Source organism: Engystomops pustulosus, chromosome 1 (assembly GCF_040894005.1).
Source record: "Engystomops pustulosus chromosome 1, aEngPut4.maternal, whole genome shotgun sequence".
NCBI classification, from domain to species: Eukaryota; Metazoa; Chordata; class Amphibia; order Anura; family Leptodactylidae; genus Engystomops; species Engystomops pustulosus.
Genome location: NC_092411.1, coordinates 225,150,864 through 225,172,652, shown reverse-complemented (window position 1 = coordinate 225,172,652; position 21,789 = coordinate 225,150,864). Strand labels below are relative to the sequence as shown.

The following is a 21,789-nucleotide window of genomic DNA, read 5'->3' as shown; positions in this document are numbered from 1 at the left end:
ACATATAACATGTAATAGGTGTTTTTAAAATAGTTTTCACCATAGATAATCTGATTTTAGCAGAGTGACTTCCACATGCTAATATAAATGGCAGAAAACTGCGTGTGGAGTTGTGCTGATTTGAAATATTCTTTGTTCAGCTATGTGCAATATTTTATCATACTGGCTAAGTTACATGTACTCATCATTTCCCTGTGGACTCCTATATTTGTCAGGAACACTATTACATTAGCTTCCACAGCTAGATTGTATTCTCAGCAAAATCATTACTAAGCATCGGCAATGTGCTGGCTTCTGTTTTGGTATGTGATACTGCATGCTGGCTTTAAATTGTGTGTGCATTACATTTTGGAACTGCATACTAAAAATGATGATACCAGCGACATAATTCTTAACATAGCCTTTACACAAAGAGCTATTCCTTAATACAGAAAGTATATATCTATTGTTTAAATACCAATGATAAAAGAAAAATAGTAGCATCGAAGATTTGTCTCACCTGATATCTGTGAGTTATGGGATTTTCTGCAACAAAAATCGCTAAGCTTTATTTTTTTGCAAAATAGATTTAGAAGAATATTCTATCATTTTGAGCAATAATGCACTCTGATACCTTTATAACTAAAATACTGTGGCATCTTATATGTCTGTTTGAGAAAATAAGTATTCAAATATGAACAAAGATAAAGAAAGATCTGTATTAATAATTGCAATAAAAGAATGTTGTATGGGTTATCACAGAAATAGAATACCACTGTGCCCTTAATCATAACATTTGACAGCATTTAGGCTGAATTCACTTCTCCACAAGTCTTGTTTGTCACATCCTACGCCAACTCTTGCCCGGTTAGGTGCCTGGCACAGATCAGATTTCTGATTTACAGCCTTTTCTAATCTACAGTGTGAAGGAACCAATAATATATTTTGTTTCTGAATCACAAATTGGGCAGTCTCTTATTCCTACTGACAGGATTGCTGACTTTTCTATATCTAAGGTGCTTCATTTATTGCTTGGAGTAAAATTTAAATACTGACAACTCTCTAAGGTCTGCCCTGCTGCAAGTAAAATTTATGTAATATTGTGGATTATAAATGTAGCCATCATAGTCTAATGTTTTATAGTCACACAGAGCTGGCCTGGGTAGGATTCAGTGGTAATAAATGACTTCAACGTGTTGTCTCCAAGAGATTTAAAGGCCATTGTGTCCCATTCCACTTGATATTTTGCATGTCATATTATAATTTCCTTTAGAGAATTTCCTTCTAAATTCATAGTGAAGGACAATGCTTCATGTCAATGTTAGAAAGAAAAGACTTACTAAGAAAAGTGCAATACCAGATATGTTATAAAATGAATCCTGACACATTGTAGCACATTTTTTTTAATAATATCTCTACAAAATGTAAAAACAGAAAATGCCCAAAGAGTAGACACTCTATTTCCAACTTCCTGAATTCTAATATACTGCAAAACATTTTGTATTTCTATGATCAAATAGACCCCCTAGGGTTCAAGTACCTAAAAAGAAATAAAAAAAAAATAAAAAAGAATAAAAAAATAATAATTCCAAATGAACCATTTTCTCTAGAATAGACATGAAAGTAAATAAACAAACATGTCAGGTTTCCCCGCATCCTAAAGCCTGATTTATCAAAATACAAAAAGTATGATCCACTTCTCTGAACCCAGTAACTAATTACAGTTACAAATTGTTAGGGGGTGAATGGATATGCTGCTCCTGAGGTATTTCAATTATTTTATGACACCAGAACAGCCAATGTGCCAGAATAGTGAACCCATCAGGTCTTACCAAAGGATCATTACGTGTGAAAGTATGTGATATACTTGAGCATTTACTCCGAGAGGACTTAGGTGTGGTGACATTACTCACATACTTCATTTCTGTATCTTACTACGGTTCAACTCCATGTCTATGATATGATGGCACTAGAAATGGTGACCAACTTTAATCTATTTGGTTTCTTACTTGATCATTGATAACATTATGCTATTGGTTATGACCATGGTTAGGGCATATCTGACTACACTTGATAATTATACCATTGTCCTTGAGGATGGTTTTTGTAGGCAAAACATGGAGTTTGCCGATATGTCTTGCTAAGGCAACTGCCTGACTAGATGAGAGGTAAATTTTCCTACTGTTTCAGAAACAAATACAGGCAATGCGGACTAAAAACTTCAGCAATCAATCCCCCCCCCCATTTTTCTCCAGGGAATCTGCATCATCAGTCTATATGGGATTGTTTTAGGATTCCACACATAGCAACTGTTATGTTGAGATGGCTCTAAAGTCAGCTCCAAATAGGGTCAACCCCAGGTAGACACTGAATTTCTTACGAAAGACTTTTTTGCATATACATTAAAGGAAAATCATGAAATATTATGTAATTCTTCTGTATGTGTTTTGAAATAGGACATGGAGATGGTAAAATTGATTTAGAATGGTTTGCATTTTGAACAATCAATGGAGAGCACAATTTGTGAAGATTCAATCAGCTTCATTTAGAATTAGATATTGGCTTATACGAGTGTACTTTTATATCTGTGTAGATGTAATGATTTTCCTTAGCAGCATGACCTCTCACTTACAAGAGGAGAAGTTTATTTCCTGTGCATTTATGCACACTTTAGCTTTTAGGTTATTTCTATAGATTACAGGGTTGTGCATACTTAAGGATCAATATGTGGGTCATTCACAACCAGATTATTTATTTTATGGAAAGAATTCTGTTCACCTGCTAAATCACAGCTGCATACATTAGTCTTAGCTCTTTAGACCTTCCAAGCAACAACCACTGTGATTATATAGATCCTGAACTAATGGTTATATTTCCAAGGTTTTCATATGAATGAGACTTTGTAAAGTCTTGACCAAGTAACATCACTGTCTCAATTATATGAATGAGGCTTTCTGCACACAACAAGATCAATTTCACTCCGCCGACCATGTGTCCTCGGTAGGTTAGAAGTGTTCATGCGCCAATGACAATAATTATAGACTGCCTGAGCCACTAACATTTCTTAGTCTAATTTGTATATTTTTGGCTTAGTTTAATTTTTTTCGCCAGCCAAGATTACGTGAGAATTTGTGCATTTTTTGCAACTTTTAAAAAAATTGCAGATAATTGAAATGCAAATATTGAAAAAATGCAAAAAATTGCATGCATTTCCAATTGCAATAAAACTACCAACTTTTTTAATCTAACATACTAGATCTACCCCAATATATTTTTAAAGCGAACCTGTCATGAGGATAAAGGTTCACAGCCCATCACCAACCCATTATGCAGAGCAATAACAAGATCATAACGATTTCCTATTTATTCTTAGAGATTCAGCACTGCACAGAAAAAGAGTTTGGAGCAGACTATGGAAATGTCTTACAATGACCCTAAAAGAGTCACAATGGCCTAACTTTATATCATAAGCTTCCTTCATTAGTTACCGCCAGACGTGTGATAATTTACAGGCAGTCCCCGGGTTACATACAAGATAGGGTCCGGAGGTTTGTTCTTAAGTTGAATTTTTATGTAAGTCGAAATTGTATATTTTATAATTGAAGTTTTTCTTTTGTCCAAGTGACAACTGGAGTTTTAAAATTTTTGCTGTAATTGGACCATGGATTATCAATAAAGCTTCATTACAGACACCTTACAGCTGATCATTGCAGTCTGGGACTAAAGTCAAGTATCCAGAGAGCTTCACCAGAGGTCACAGTGGGCAGAGAGGTCCGTATGTAACTATGAGTTGTCTGTAAGTCAGTTGTCCTTAAGTACGGGACCGCCTGTACTTGAACTATAAGAAATCCGGGAGGGGACAAACTAGCATAACTCCTCTCCTACCATACGACTTCTCCTACCCTATGACTGACAAAAAGCTTCCTAAACTGTAGTTCGAGCTATGTCATTTAATTGATTGAATTGTTCGAACAATCCTTCTCTCCATATTATTTTATTTCACTCCATTAAATACATTGAGGTGGTACTAATTTTATTTATTTATTATTATTATTTCCCCTTATATCATTAATTACCCTCTTCTTATACCTCCAATAGCGCTATTACACTACTATGCTCAAATGCAACAGTGTGAGTCCGACTCAGGATCACACTGCTGGCTCCCTCATCTCAATGCGCAGGCACCGTTCCCCCTTTCCAACTGCGCAGGTGGCAGTGATTACCCTCACTGCGCTGGCGCCCGCGGTCCACCCTGACATATTTAGTCGGTGCTGTGGTGCAAACATACCAGCTGCTGTCAACCTATGCCTGCTGCGCCCATTTTTGTCCTATATAAGTGGCTGACCCTTTCTATTGTCCCTCTCTCTCCTCACGCTGGAATCATGTAGCCATTAAATTAAGTTAAAGGGGTTGTTCACTTTCAGCAAACATCAACATATCAACATCTTTGGGGCTCATATCACTGGATTGTGATGGATTCTATAGAAATATAGTGGATACTATTTCATTGAATTACCCCACGGTCATGGTCACTACTATTTATGCGAACCTTTTTTATTTGTTTATATGTTTACACAGATGTAAGATACTTCTTAGCATTTATCTTCAGTTACGGTCTGATGAAGGCTTAATACTGAAATGCATTACCACTGGACTTTGGATTTTTATCTTTGGATTTTTATCCATGAACTAAAAATGAATTGTTTTAGGGTCTGCATCATGGTTTGATGAGGACAACACTCAGCATTATGTTACTGGCGCACCTGTTAAATCTGCACTTTCTTCCTTATTCGTATTTCTATGACTCCTTACAGGTCAATTGAACACAGACATCAAAAAAGGACATCATTGTGATCTTGATACCATCCACAATCTGTTGGCTGTAATTCTTATTAGAGGTTCCTTTCATCAGTTACCAAAAAACAGTTGTTTTAGGATCAGAAAAAGTGAACTTTAAAGGAGATATACCACTAGAATCAGCCATTTTAATCCAAACACACTTACATGTTTATGTGTGCATCCTCAGTCAGGGTCCATTACTATTGTAGATTCTTGTGCAGTCTTTTTCTCTAAAAAATGGATTTTTATAAAAAATAGGCAAATGAGCCTGAGAGGCTCTGGGGGGGGGGGGGGGGGCGCATCTTCCCGCCTTCTTCCTCTTCTACCCTGCCAGAGAACCTGTGATATGAGTCAGTTTTTGAAAAATTTTCATGCATGCGTTCTAGTGTCAGTATTGCACAGATGTCTGCTCATCAGAGTGGCTGCACAAGTGAACCCCGAAATGGCTTCACTTATACTACCACACATGCGTTCAAATTGGTATGAGCAGGGTGACATCACCTGCTGGGGGACGGAGGCTGTATGCTGGAATGGAGGCACACATATTTATCAGATGATAAATCAGACGATGGAGCCTGGAGGGGACATTGGAGCATGTGATGCTCCTGAACTCCCAATTCCCCTCATGCTCATTTTCATACTTTTAAAACCATTTTTATTTGAAGAAAATGAGGCACAGGAATCTTCAAAAATAATTGATTCTGAACAAGGGGTTATATAGCAACATGTAAGTGTGTTTGGTTTACAATGGCTCAATCTGATAGTAGATTTCCTTTGAAATGATACACCATATAAGTTAAGGCTATTAAAATGTTCTTTGGTCTAATTCTTTTCATTTTTTATTAAAAAGTGAGCAGAAAAAGGAAAATATTCAATATTCATAACTATAAAACAAGGCATCTATGGAACACAGCAGTAACAGCATTACATTATTTAATTGGAGTTAGAAGATTACAGAGAATAACATAAAAAATCATTTCAAATATTCTCAGGATCACATCTTCATTTTACACCTAATTTGCAAAAATTATTAAGAAGAGTTGAGGTGGACATCAATGAAAGAAGTAATAGAGAGAGACACGTGGCGCCTGGTTATGTAGTGAGTGGAAGAGTCAACAATCTTGAAGGAGAGGGTGAAGGTAGAAAATAATGATGTGGTGGGCTGCAGCGTACCCTGTGGCACACAGGAGATCCTGTGATCCAAAGTATTGTAAAGAGAGAGACAATAATGTCAAGAAAAAACACAGGTTTGTATGTGCGCGCTGCCCCTAAGTCTAAATAAGAAAGATGGGCTCTGGATAGTGACGAGTATTTTATTATTTTTCAGTAACGGACGACGCGTTTCAAGGACGTACTGTCCTCTTCATCAGGTCCTTTAGCAAAATACACTAAAAAGACATTAAACAGAGGTGGGGGGGGGGGGGGAGGAAGGTGGGGACATAAATAAGTGGAGTATAAAATTCCATATAAAACTTGTGCATTTCACAATGATTAAAGGATTACAAGCAGCACATAGCTAAACACAGATCAATAAAGGTTAATAGGTCTAGACATACATTAGTAAAAAATCTATAAGAACATTTGTATGTTTGCATAGTACAATAATGCAGAAATTCCAATAGAAGACATTAAAAAATGTTATAAAAAGGCATAGGAAAAATGGACTAAAATGACTACCACATGACAGAGATAGACGTGAGATACAGGGACAGATGGGGGGGGCTTACCTGGATGCAAATATGGTCTAGGTAAAGGTTTGTGGAGATAGCAGAAAATGCCTGGGTGGGTAAAGTAAAAAACTTAAGTTGAAATTAGGAGATATAAAGGGGAGGGGGGGTGATGGGCTATAAAAAGGGGGGGGGGCAAGGGAATAGTACCTGATAAGATGGTAGAGCCAGAGCACAGGGGAAACGTTCCTTCAAATATAGGGGGTAAACGTCAGCGGCTGTGACTGACAGATTCTATGTCCTGTGTGGGATAGATTAGGTAGGGTAAGCGGAGGAAACTTAATGTTGGGGGACAAGTAAGGAAAAAGGGATGGAGGGCAGGTCCTAGACTTACCACTAGCCGGAGGACCGGTCACTCACGCTGCATACCAAAGTATAGCAGTAGCATGAGTGGCTCGGGGGGTTAATAAGGGCGCGCCAGAAGCGGCGCGTGCGCAGAAGAATTGGTGTGCGCCAGATTTGGCGCATGCGCAGGAGGTGTGCGCCAGATTTGGCGCATGCGCCGGGGATCCGGATAGTGATCCAGGGGATTTGTGTCGCGTCTAGTGTTGTGTGGAAAGCAGGGTGGGGGGAGGATGGGGTACGCGGGGGGAAGGAGAGTCAAACGATATGTATGAGAAGGAGCAACAGTAGGCATAAGAAATTTGCACAAGAATAGGAGTTTGCATGGTAGTGAGAGTTGGTAAATGGAAGAGTTATCAGAGTTAAAATTTACAATACTGTAATACCCAGATAGATAAAATAGATTAACTAGTGATATAAATGCATATACAGGCATCTGGGGTCACAGTAGGTCCAAAATTCGTGTCTAAAAGTCCACAAAATCGATCGATAGCCAGAGTCCATTTCAAAGTTGGTAGGGGAGGATCCTGTTCACGTTCTTATTTCAGACTCGTTCCAGGGACTCGTTGAGGCCATTAGGGGATAAGGTATTCAGCTTGAAGATCCAGTAGTTTTCCCGTTTGATGAGCTGGTCCAGTCTGTTCGGATGATTCTTTGGGATTTGTTCGATTGGGATTAAGGAAAGGCTACAGAAGTCCCTATCGTGGTGAGTTAGGCAGTGCCTGGAAACACTGTGTAGGAGAAAACCTGCCTTGCACTTGCTGCGGTGGGTATTCATTCGTTCCCTGAGTGTTTGTGATGTTCTGCCCACATATTGTAGGGTGCAGGGGCATTCAAGAAGATAGATGATATACTCAGAGTTACAGTTGTTGAATGAGTTGATGGAGAAGGTTTCTTTGGTTGTATTAGATGTGAAGGTGGTAGATCTATGTGCGATGATCTCACAAGTTTTGCACTTTGCTGCCCCACATTTGTACGAGCCCGTAAGTTTAGGGAAGAGACTAACAGTTGTTCTGTCAGGGGTTTTTTTGCGGAGTCTGGTGGGGGCTAGAAGGTTTTTTAATGTGGTCGCCCTTCTGAAGGTGATTTGAGGTCTTACTGGGAGCGTTTTGGTGATATGGGGGTCCTTGAGTAGGATGTTCCAATGTTTGGTCAAGATATTTCTGATATCAATGAAAGAAGAATCCAAATCAGGAACCTTTGTATAGCAATAAAAAATGGCTACAACTAAGCCATACAGTATCCTATGATGGCTTAGTGGCTAGGACTTTAAGCTTTGTAGGATTCAGTACATTACTGCTCTAACAATAAACAAAAACTTAATTCTAAAGAGCACGATAAGGTAATAGGAGTACAATCCAATGAAAATCATGCACTGCTCTAAAGAAAAACATTGCTGTGTACATAACAATGATTGACTTCCAAGCCCTACAAAATATTTCATTACTATATTTAACTAGCAAAATATCTTTTAGAAAAATGAGTGGTATCTTGGTGAGAAACATAAATGTCTCCTTTCAAATATCATTTTAGTCCAATTATATGGATCATGTGTAGATGTATTTTTGCTGCATTGTTCTAAATGTAAAGATTACATGTTTCTCACTTGGAGCATATAAAAATCACCTCAGGAGGCAAATTTAGTATTTACTTAGAATAAAAGAGTTTTCCCTGCATTTCTTGAAAGAAAGAGCATTGATTTTATTCATGCTGGTGGTCATCACAGGTGACACTTGTCAAATAGTTTTTCTCCATAAAACCATTTAGTCATGCTGATCTTACATTTTATTTAGTTAGAGGCATATATGTATGTAGTTGATTTACTGTAAACTATTCTGCAAATACTGGGTGTCATGAAATGTGCTCGCTACCCACTTGACTTGGGGCTGCCTGTGAGTGGCTGCACAGGGTTCATTTATTTAGCTCACTCAATCTTGCGCTCACCTTTCAACTTGGACACACATTGACTATTAATTACACCCCAGACAGTTTTTACTTACATTGCCACAACCTACTGAATTCCGGGGGAGGGAATATCAGTAGATCCACTCTTGCCTATCAAGCAGTCACTGTGTTATCACACTAGACTCTCAGTTTTCTAGCAATCACACAGTTAACCACACTTTACTCTTTGGATTTGCAAAGCATACAGGTGCCAACATTAAAGTAAAGGCTTTAATACAAAAAGGAGTTCAGTGCTATTACAAGGATACAAATTAAAATAAAACACAATGAAGCTAAATAGTTAAACAATCAAAAGGGAGCAAAATAATAGAAACCCACAAGTGATAATTCTGGTTTTCCTGGAGGTAGGAGAAACATGGAACACTTTCAGTCTAGGCTGCCTTTACCGTTTGAACATTATCTATGTGTATATTACATTATTTTACACTATTCCTATTTGGTTGAGGTTTCAGAACCACCTATTCATTAATTAATCAAAAGTGTTCTTCATGATTGGACAAAGTGTTAATCAAAAGCGCTTTGTCTCCAAGTCAAGGGTAAGTGGGTGATAGATGTCAATGACCTTTGAAGTTGCAGAGAGTTGCGGATAGCAGGCTTGAGATCAGAGTTTATCAAGCTATAAAACTTCAGGATGTCATAAAAACTGCCCAAACACTTAAAAAAATTGCCATTTAGCTTACCAATTTGTATACTCTTTCATCTACTATTTTTTACATTGGGTATTAAGAATAACAACATGCCAAAGTTTGCACCAGGAATTTTGGTTGAGCCCTCCTCATGGTGTTCATTTATCTTAGGCTTTTCTTTTTTTTTCTCTTATTTTTAAAATCCAAATGTGGACATATGAAAAGGTTGCAATTGTGGCTCAAATTGTAGTAAAAGCTTGAACTTTGATGCAAGATGCAAGGGGTTGCAGAAATTTTTTTATTTTTTGTGCATCTTTTTAAAATACAAGTTGCAAAATCTGACACACTCAGCTATCTGATATAAAATATCACTCTCTGAGATAAATAAAACAAGTCCAAAATGTAGAAAAAAAAGACACAGTCAAATATCCAGACTAAAGATAAATGGCCACATGTTTTTTTTTTTTCACTTTCAAAAGTATTGTGTGCTAAATTTACTTACACATTGAATTTTATGTCTTCCTTTAGTTCTAAAAAATACAGTCTATCATTACTTTTGTTGTGTTGACCAACTGTAAGGCAATGGTAGGAATAGAAATAACTCATCCATCCTAAATATGAAAATGGTAGGCAGTACTCCAAAAGGTTCTAGTAAACACAACGTGGGGTTTGAGTCATATCATGTGAGCGATATTTCTTCTATATTGTCAGCCTTTTTCAAGCAACGAGCACAGTGAATTACACGGTGTATATAGGTGCATCTTGATGACATCAGTTACAATGTAATAAAGAATCCATATTGTCATGTAAATATACAATTATATATTCTTATGTGCAATAGAAAAGTGATGTTGAAAAAAATATTGAAAAAAATACATGTCACTCGATGTTTCGGAGTATACGGATGCACAAGTAGGTTTCTACACCATATATATAGATAAAAGATAACTTGGCACTCCATTGAGGAGAATTTATTTAAACCAGAATAAATAGTATCGCAATCCAATAAAAATGATTATTTTGCAATGTTTCAGTCTTATAAATTCAGACCTTTATCAGGCACACATTACAAGGTATAAGTAGAAATGGAGAAGAGATGTGGTGCTATGACTCCTGGAGCGCAGGTGGAAAGAAGGAAAAGCGGGTGCTGGAGAGATGAGCGTGGTTGCGCCAAAATTCGATTGCGTGTGACCCCCGAAAACGTAACACCAGCCAAATTTTTTTGGTCTCTATCACAATTGGATTTTAAAACTTTTGTGTTGTCATAAGAACCAGGATTACCAAAAAAGCTTAGTTGCAGACAACTGTGATAACTGTTATAGCTGTTTATTGTAGCCTAAGGCTAAAGTACAGTTTATTACTAACATCCAGAGGTCCGTTTGTAAAGAGGAGTCATATGCAAGTCGGGTGTTCTTAAGTAGGGGACCGCCTTGTATATGTATATTTGTTTGTATGTTGATTATATGTTAGCAACTATGCATAGATTGGATATTTGTTTTTATTAAGTTTTGTACATTTTTGTTTGTTTTACAGAACATCTAAGGGAGAAACTAGAGGAATATATGTCATATTATCCAAAGGTCAGAATTGTGCGCACCAAGAAACGTGAAGGGCTAATACGCACTAGGTTATTGGGAGCATCTATGGCTAAAGGAGAAGTTTTAACATTTCTTGACTCTCATTGTGAAGTTAATGTTAACTGGCTTCCCCCATTACTGAGTAAGTGACTTTAAGCAATGGATTAATTATATATAAGTGCAATATATACGACTTATGCTCTGTTCTGTACAGTTTTTTCCCTTCTTCTGTATCAAGACTGTACAATTATTATGTACTTTAGAAGTGACAAACCTTTTTCCACATAGGTAACTAGTCTACTTTTTATGTAAAGAAATGCAACAATGGTGCCAAACAGCTTAAGTGGTTAAACCCCATAGATCATTAAGACACACATGTATGTCATAATACCATTAGGGATGTATAAAGAGGACTCACAAGCGTTCTTCATCAATGGTGGGTGTTAAGTGTATTATGCAGCAAACTTATCGTAGTTTGCAGCTACTGGTTAATGCCACCATCTTGGATAGGATTGTTGCTGCCAGTGATGTAATTTGGGAGTTACAATCCACTCCCATGGCAGCCTGGAGTCTGTCTGAGACTCTAGGACCTGTCATTCATAATAGCATACCAAAGGCATATATATTGTTGCAAAGCAAATATATAGATACATAGGAAATTCTCCATATACTGCTGCACTTAGGTATTGCAATATATGTTAGGAACAGTCTTAAAAGTGATAAAAAAAGGAAAAAAATTACACAAATGTAAAAAATCTGAAAAAATGTAATCCCCCTTTCCCTAGAACTGATATAAAAATAAATAAAATAATACATCTTTTAGTTATATTGTCCCAAAAGTCATGATCTATCAACATATAAATAGGGTTATTCCCACTGGTGAACCCTGCAATGGAAAATTGAGCTTTAATATCCCGAAACACCACAAACACCGCAAACCATTTTCAACAGATTAAAAAATGTATAAAAAGTGTTTAAAAGGTCTTACAGTCCCCAAAATGGTAGTAATGAAAACATCATCATGTTCTGCAGGAAATGAAACCATACACAGGTCTGCACTCTAAAGTATGAATAAGCAAAAAAATTTAAACTCGAAATGGAGATATTAGGATCGGCTACAATGGGGTTCTATTAATATTATTATGAATAATAATACTACTTTGAAACAACTTTTGGGAAGTGCTGTAGAAAATGTTACCTCTCTATGAAAAAAGAAACATTTACATAGGCAAGGCTGACAATTTATTTTGTTACATGAATTTAAACCTGACATTTTAAAAATATTTTTAAGAAAAACTAGCCATGGGCAGTAACATACATTAAACCTAGAGTGAAAGCCTTTAACAACTGGTAAAAAGAATTTTGACCACTGTGCTGAATTGCTCATATTTTACTCACAAAGAGCAAATAGCAAAAAAGTTCAGCAAGGAAAAAAATAAACCTTTGTTAAACACCAATTCATGTAATTCGAATAAACGTACGTGTTTATGTGCAGGTGCTGGAATATAGTGATGAAGACAATAATTGTATGAGTTAGGTGTTTGAAAGAAGTCACCAGTAGGAAATAATTTTATGAATATTTAGAGTAGTGAAAAATACAGTTTAGCAGACTTCCAATCAGTCAGAATACCTCTAAGCTTGTAAAATTGTGGTCTACAGTACATGATAATGTTATAATCCAGTATATTTAGAATTTGGGACAGTTTTGCACCTATATATCACAACGGGGGATAGATATTCCTTAGACAACTTGAACTGGCCAGGCTCAAATTCTCAATATTATTAGTCCAAAATCTGCACTCATGCAGCCAAAAAAAGCCATTTGGCCTTAAAATATAATCTTTATTTATTCTAATGTTATAAAAAATATCTTTATCCAGATCTACTGAGAACTCATACAATTGTGCATATGAACAGTGACAATTAAAACACTAGGGGTGGTAGCAGCGTGTATGTAAAGAATAAGTTGATATTTGCTACAGGTCTTCTAGAATCTAATGTGTATTTGACAATATGTTTTGCCCTTTCATCATTTGTCCTTGTATTGGACTATAATCAATATCTCACATATAGACTTTGTGGGTATACACCTTTATTTCTTTGTCCCACAACTAGATGTTATAGTTATATGACAAACATTGTTCTTTTCCCACACTCAAACATATGCACACATACTTTTTCCTCCAGCTAAGGTAGTATTCTGGGATTTAATACACTTTCCTGCCTGTAGATATACTTTTATCTTGGTACGTTTAGTCTAGGTATCACTCCTGTATATTACAACAGCAAAGCTCAGCCAGCGTTTGCACTACTTGCAGCCTCTGTTTATAATCATGAGCTTCTATTTACAAATAATCTGCAAAAGCAGAAGCTCAAGGCAGGATAGAAAAGAAGTGTGTGGGAGAGCTTGCAGACAGTACAGAGAAGTGTCCCCATGTAGCAGTGTCTGAGGAGGAATGCTGGCCAGAACTACAGGAGACAAAGTTTTATCTGTGATGTCACATTTACGTTACATCTCCAGAATAAGCTAATTTGCATAAACATTAAAAATGGGTATTCCAAATGACTGAACTGGATAATGTAAGTTTTACTTGTGGAGTAGTTGGTAGATATCCTTTACCTTTAATACTTGCTAGATGACCATAGTAAGTAAGCAGTTCCTTGTCTTAAAGAAGTTGGGTATAATTAATTTTTAAGTCAATATTTTTGATATTTGGATGTTGTGAATGTAAAAAATGTAAGTGTCTAAACCAGTAACTCCTCTCGGTAACACTGAATATTCCTGTGTAACACAGGAACAATTCAAAGTAACAGTATGTGGCATATTCAGGTGCATTCTGATGCTTAACATGTTTGCTGGAAATGAACACTCAAACATGAACCTGCTCCGATAATTCCACAGCACAGCTTCTTTCAAGAGCTGTTTCTAGAGTCTTTTAGACAGCGGCGCTCATCTCTCCAAGTGACAGATTGAGGACAGCTTGCAGAGCCTGAATGACAGAAATATAGATGGCTCTGCTTTTGCAGATCTCCCTGGGATACAATTCCCCTAAAAAAAGTATAATTGTCTGTAATCATTGTCCGACTCTATGCATCCCGGTATTAGATAACAGCTAGAGTTGCCATTAAAAGGTAAAATGCTTTGAGGGAGCCACAGATGGTAAAAGGGATAAAAAAAATACTGCTTTTCATCCCTGAGAGATATGCCTGAGTCAGGTATCTTGAATATGATGGATGAGTGGATTAAACATGTCTCTCTATATTTTGTGCTTTTCATTTTACAGATCAGATTGCTCTGAACCACAAAACAATTGTGTGTCCCATGATAGATGTCATTGACCATAATCACTTTGGATATGAAGCTCAAGCAGGAGATGCCATGAGAGGCGCATTTGACTGGGAAATGTACTACAAACGAATTCCTATCCCTCCTGAGCTACAAAGAACAGATCCTAGTGATCCATTTGAGTAAGTAGAGTAATATAAAATGTACAGTATACTCTAGATAAACTGCAATCAAACACAGTTAAGACTATAGAGTACAAGCTGTCCCCTACTTAAGAACACCCGACTTACAGACAACCCCTTGTTACAAATGGACCTCTGGATTTTGTTAATTTACTGTAGCCCTGGTTCTTATGAAAACCCAACATTTTTAAAATCCAATAGTCATAGAGACCAAAATTTTTTTTGGCTGGGGTTACAAATCTAAAGTATACAGTTGTGTATAAACCTACAGAACCTATCTTGTATGTAACCCAGGGACTGCCTGTAGTTAAGCTTTACACATCAATGTGTAAGTGAAGTCTGCCTATTATTTTCGCCCAGTGCATCACTGGTTTCACAGTGGAATTCAATAGATTTTTATTGTTGTGCTGCTATCATGGTTTAATTCTTTAATGTGCTCATTTTGATTGTTCTACAAATGTATCCTGAGCTTGTGAAGTTGTGTAGCTACTCTGAATGCAGTGTGGCCAATAGTCACACAGATAAAAAAATATAATCTATGGAGCCTCACCAGGACAACAAAACTAGGTCTGTTACGTTTTTGCACTTTAAGAAAATATTAAAGTCCAAAACAAAAGAAGGTTGCCTTGGGCTACAATAACACTTTACCTGTGTATCATTCATATGAAAAAGTCTCCAGACTCCATTTGATTTTTGTCTGATGGACATTTTTTCCTTCACCATGACAAGTACTAGCTGAATGGCATGTATCCTTTCTGAGTTAAAAGAACAAAAGCAATACAGCAGACTACTAGTTAGTATTTAAATATACACAAATTTCATTATACTCCCAAAAAAATACTTCCAATGAATGTGAATGAATGAAACTCAAAGTAGTTGCCAATGAACTGATAATGGCAATAATCCACATGAGTAGAATAGTTAGATGTTAGAAGTAGTTAGAAGTGTCACATTTGTATGGAAGAAGATCCTCTGAACTACCCTACTGGCTAACTTACATGTTTTGCACTAGTTATGTAGTGTTTTTGAAACTTGTACAAAGGGTCATGGCATAGTAGTAATGGGGCATAGTAATAAAGGGTCATGTCTTCAGCGGATTGGAAAGTACTAAGTTAGATTGCAATTTCCTGGTGTAAACTAACCCAACTAATAGGAAGTGCTCGAAAGTCTTATGTTGCAATAGATATATCGGCATTAGTTACTGCTTTACATCTCAAAGTATGCATTGGATAACCATATGCACCTCCTAGGGGCATGTAAGGTCAGCTAACGATCATATCCACAGATAGCCTTTGGATGCATGGGCTCAGGGGGACAAAGGAAGTGAGAGAGAGTGGACCAATCACTTCAGAAGGTACAAGAAAGTTTTATCAAATAAATTACAAGTTTGTTACCAGTTAAGCCTTAGTGCTGTGTCCCAGAGATGAATAGGTAAGCAGGGTTCATGGATACTCAAGTGTGATGCTAATTTCTGCCAAAAACTGAAATGACCCAAATTTCTTACCTGGGCACTTAACACCTTTGTTGGACACTCCCTACCTGTCCTTGGAAGTCGCAAACTCTCACATTTATTAAATTATTTGAACCAGTTTTCCTTCTGTCTTTGCTCTTAAAAAAAAGTGCAAACTGCTTGCACATGTATTTATAAATTCTTTGTGCCAGTTTTGTGTCGCGGCTGCACTGTGTCCAACAACACAGAAAATATGTGCACCAAAAGGAGCGTGTTACTGCTTAGTCGGACCATCCGCTGCAATTCTGTCCTATGTGTGCCACAATTCTGTCTGCACCACAATTTTGCAGCATGAACAAAGTGAATAAAAAAATGGTGCATTCTGCCAGAGCAAACCAGGGACACCCTATCATGAAGACCATGTGACACATTTCATGAATCTGGCACACCCTGCACACTCTACCGGCAAACTGCAGATAATACTGCACTATTTTTGATAAATGTGGACTATAGTGCTCATCCCATCATGGTTAAATCTCTGGGCCTTCCCTAACCTAGGTCATAGAACAGCAGTACTGGTACCATTGGATCCAACATGGCTCCATCTCTTTATTTCAATAAGGGGTTCTGCATTTCTCCCAACCCAGATTGAGACCTAGGTTGGCTTTTGTCCCACTGGCTAGATCCCAGACATGTAGCCAATACAAGGCTAGGAAACACCAACTCTCCATAACTCCACTATGCACATATGGTGCCATATATCTGGTAGGAAGGCTCGACACAGAGCTGTTCTTAAAAAAATAATGTGCTTCCAGGTGGGAAACTTTCCTCCATAGCCTTTGACACTGGACGCCCCCTGCTGAGTCAGATGTTCTGATCCTCAGCAAACCTGCAAACAAGGCCATATTTCCTGACCTGACATATAAACTACAATCTAATATTCAACACATATGAGATCACAGCTTGTGACTTGCTGCAGGAAAAACAACCTGCATGGCAGAAAAATTAATACAGGATTCCGTCTGATAGCTAAATCAATCTTAATTTTCATCTTTTATGTCATATTAACTCTGCCAAAATATATATGGCTTGTTTTAATCAGGTTTATAGGAGCTGAATCTTCTGTTCTTTAGGATGCACATTATTTATTTAACATTAAAGTACGGTACATCAAAGCAGCAGTCAAGGAAATGAAGTTTAGCATATAGGGTAGTCATTCTGGCAACTTCCTAAATGATACACTGTTAATGAATTACTCCAGATGATGCAGTTTATGTTATTGTGCCATGTAGGAGATTTGGAGTAAGAGGCACATAAAGGCGACTTTCACAAGATCCATTAATCCTCATCCTGACCTTGTTTATTTCAATTACCCAGCACTTTACTGCAAATGGCAAATCTCTATAAAGCAAGCTTCATTTTATTTTACTTCCATGTGGTAAGAATAAGAACAAACTTCTTACTCATTAAGTTACAGAGGACAAGTGTAGTTTCATAATTCTCCATGCTATGTGAATTATTTATTGCTGTACTGAATGTTCCCCTCATCACTTTATATATTTATGTGAAGAAAAGTAAAGAAAATGTTATATAAAGATATATATATATCTTTACTCACCGACCACTTTATTAGGTACACCATGCTAGTAACGGGTTGGACTCCCTTTTGCCTTCAGAACTGCCTCAATTCTTCGTGGCATAGATTCAACAAGGTGCTGGAAGCATTCCTCAGAGATTTTGGTCCATATTGACATGATGGCATCGCACAGTTGCCGCAGATTTGTCGGCTGCACATCCATGATGCGAATCTCCCGTTCCACCACATCCCAAAGATGCTCTATAGGATTGAGATCTGGTGACTGTGGAGGCCATTTGAGTACAGTGAACTCATTGTCATGTTCAAGAAACCAGTCTGAGATGATTCCAGCTTTATGACATGGCGCATTATCCTGCTGAAAGTAGCCATCAGATGTTGGGTACATTGTGGTCATAAAGGGATGCACATAGTCAGCAACAATACTCAGGTAGGCTGTGTAGCGTTGCAACGATGCTCAATTGGTACCAAGGGGCCCAAAGAGTGCCAAGAAAATATTCCCCACACCATGACACCACCACCACCAGCCTGAACCGTTGATACAAGGCAGGATGGATCCATGCTTTCATGTTGTTGACGCCAAATTCTGACCCTACCATCCGAATGTCGCAGCAGAAATCGAGACTCATCAGACCAGGAAACGTTTTTCCAATCTTCTACTGTCCAATTTCGATGAGCTTGTGCAAATTGTAGCCTCAGTTTCCTGTTCTTAGCTGAAAGGAGTGACACCCGGTTTGGTCTTCTGCTGCTGTAGCCCATCTGCCTCAAAGTTCGACGTACTGTGCGTTCAGAGATGCTCTTCTGTGCAACCTTTTGATAACTTTTTATAAAAAATTTTATGTGTTGCGAAATGGCAAAAAGGTGACGATTTGAACATTTGAGCAGATTTTTACATTACAGGGTTCACCACCATGAAAAATGTTTTTATATTTTTATAGGTTGGGAATTCCTGGACGCAGTGATACCTAATAAGTCAGGTTTTTTTTTTTTAACTTTTTTGCATCTTTTAAAAAAAATTATTTATTTTATTACATGTCTTAGGAGCTCTTGGGACATTTTAATTATTTGTTTTAAATTTTATTTATACAATACTAGCATATGAACTAGTGATCATGTGACCACTAGCTCATGCTAATGCACTGCAATAACCATGTATTGCACTGCATTGGAAGTGTCAGCTGATGCACGTGCACAGGCTGATCGGTCAAACCAGGGGCTGGATCGATCAGGCTCTGCCTCGGACAGACCCAGGAACCTTCATCAGGACCCCAACTGCGCAGCAAAAAAGACAGAAACCCGTGATCGCATCGCAGGGTGCCATGAGGAAAGGGAGGGAGCCCCCTCCCTCACCAGGTATGTAGATCCTGCGTTTAATGCGGGTTAAGCAGGCCAGATCGAAACTCATTCTGATCTAGACTGTTAGAGCAGGGTCCTGGAGGCCATAAGACAGCTGGGTCACTGCTCTTTACTGTACGGGGAACCTGTGCAGAACTTGGGCTAAGGCGACAGAAAAACTTGTTGACCTAGCCCAAGGCCCCTTAAAGACCAGTGTATGGGTGTTTACTATGGGGTTAATATAGGGAGAGTTATAATTAGATGAAAGAAGTTGCTGACTTTACTGTTTGTATCTATTATATCTGCAAGGATACCTCCAGGAAATAAGTAAGTATTTGCTCCCCTTTTAGAATTCACTTTTAGTCACCAATTGTGTTTCACCAATTTAGTCCCCAATTTAGTTACCAATTGTTGTCACCTTTATAGAAAAATTGAGCAGGGCTCCATGTTTTGTACATGAGGAGGGCAAGTCAGTCCTATTATGGTGCTATGGGAATTGTCTGTCACTGATTTGTCTTCATTTTTGGCTCTCTGGATAGATGGGATAATCTGATTATGGGACGTGGATTCTTTTGGGGGTACTCTTTCTTTTTGAGGAGGACTTATTTATACTGTTAACTTCAGCTATAATGGGGTCACATTAACACATTTAATCTTAGCATTGTTACAAAGTCATTAAGATACCATCATAAATCACATAAAAAGCACGTCAACAGCCTTGTTGTATTTGTTTGTGTTTATCTTCATATAAATTTTTTAGGTGATAGAATTCAGTAAAACCAAATAACATTTTACAGATAAATACATTTTTCTCCACTAAAGCAATTATTCAAAGTTATTTTGAAACACTACCTTACTTGTGATCAGAAGAAACTGCAATACGGAAGGTACTAAGGTTGAAGTTGCCACACACAGAGTGTTAATGTTAAGCAAGTAAACTGGATATTTAAACACTTATGTTCTGGTGCACAAGATTGTAACGACAAGAATAAAGTACACAGGTCACCTGCTGCCTAAGGTATGCCACTAGAATATGTCAATACTTTATTGATTCTCACAAACAAGGAAAGGAAAAGACTTTCTATGCATTCATTTGGAGGCTTAAGTAGAGAACAGTGCTAGACAGAATGTGAAATAAACAATATACTCATTGAAAAGAAGAAAGCAGCAAAACAATCATTATGGCAATTCAGAAAATAGTTATTCTGCGAAGGTAGTTAGAAATTATTGTCTCACTACAGAAAATAAGTCATGTGGGTTACAAACCGAATGTCAAGTAATACTTGCCCAAATTTTATGTTTACTGTCTTTGAATATAAATATTTTCATCATTGAATACTGTGAAAATTAGTCACTTTGTTATCTGTATTTGTCCATATATAATGATATTTTTTACCTTGATTGGTTGAACAAAATAATTTTTCAGACTTTTTCCAGACTACGGAAAGTAATAATAATTTACATAGAGAATATATTGTATAACATCTTTCCACAAGCTTCCATAATAGCACATTGGCGGGCGGCAAAAGGTGTATGCAGAGAACTCATTGGCTGAAGAACAATTTGTTATGCACAAAAACAAGCCCTTAGAGGGCTCCATACGCTGAGAAATAAAAATTAAGATTTTAAGGAGGGTAGCAGAAAATGGAAATGCACTAATAAAAAAGTGCATAGGCAGAAAGTGGATAATTTATGTTTAAAATAATTTAATATTATTTAATAACCGTCTAATATACATGAAAGATAGGCGATAGACATTGAAGTCAAGAATTTTACATTAATAGATTGTATTTGGAAATAAGGATTGTAGGATCACACTGTCCACCTAGCAGGCAGAAATGGAATTTAATCTGCCCAGATAAGGTTGTGTTGAGGCATTATGAGATTGATACTAAAGCACAGAGGGTGAAAACTCTAAACATTTAGATGTTGCCTAATGAGAGAAGACAGGAGACTGTGAAGAAGTAAATATCTATGACAGCCAGCAAGGCTTACATGTGCATTGCAATCAGGTAAAGGCTCGAGAGATGCAAGTTCTGCTTTCCTGGAGCTCGGCCTTACAATGTTGACATATGTATAAAGTTTTATGAGTACCTTCATTAACAAGTGGATTATGCTGAGCAATGTACAAATTTAGCTCCTAGTTACCTTTTGTATAAGAAAAATATTATGAAACCTTTTTAACAATTCTTTCTTCATTAAGAAAGCAAGCAATCATAGTTCATACACTCCATAGGTGTGAATGCAGCCTGAACAAATTTAACATTTGAACAATTTGAACAATTTTTAACATCTTTTATATTAAAAACAAGGGCATAGGAAGCCAAAAGAAGGCCAGATCCTACCAGAGGGGGCACTCACAAGCATGTATTTGTGCTTGACTTGATCCTTGATCCTGGAGGCAGATGTCCTTTAAGGGTAACCTCCATTTTTATATTTATGTATATTAATTTATTGGTACACCATAAGTGTGGCTTTAGCTACCGTCGCACTTCCTTTCAACATCTTATTGTTACATTGGATATAATGAATATTTTCAGCTATTGGACACTACACAAATATTTTTGATTTAATGACCTCATCAATTTTGAAATAAAAAAACAATGCCTGATGATTAGAAAAATGCACTTCAGACATCAGCAATCCAATCATATTGCAAAATTTACCCTATGTATATATCTGATCACATGAAATAACAGCTTACATCTATGGAAGTATGGAGAGAACTAGAAGTCCATGGAGGCATGCTGTGATGTCATGTGATCAGAAACATACATGGAGTACATTTTGCAAATGTAAGAGGGTAATGAACCTTAGATGACATCACCCTGATCACATGAAATGAAGTGCTGAATGGTAAGAAGAGGCATGGGACATGGGACATAGA

The 21,789-nt window shown here is 37.3% G+C and overlaps 1 protein-coding gene across 2 annotated transcripts in view; it reads left to right on the top strand.

Moving 5' to 3' along the window:
- GALNTL6 (polypeptide N-acetylgalactosaminyltransferase like 6) overlaps positions 1–21,789 on the top strand; it is a 681,266-nt gene that overhangs the window by 547,425 nt on the left and 112,052 nt on the right. For both annotated transcript variants that reach the window (XM_072119809.1, XM_072119800.1), the window contains exons 5-6: positions 11,012–11,197; positions 14,340–14,523. In XM_072119809.1, the coding sequence (XP_071975910.1) occupies positions 11,012–11,197; positions 14,340–14,523 (370 nt within the window). The remainder of the gene's footprint in view (positions 1–11,011; positions 11,198–14,339; positions 14,524–21,789) is intronic.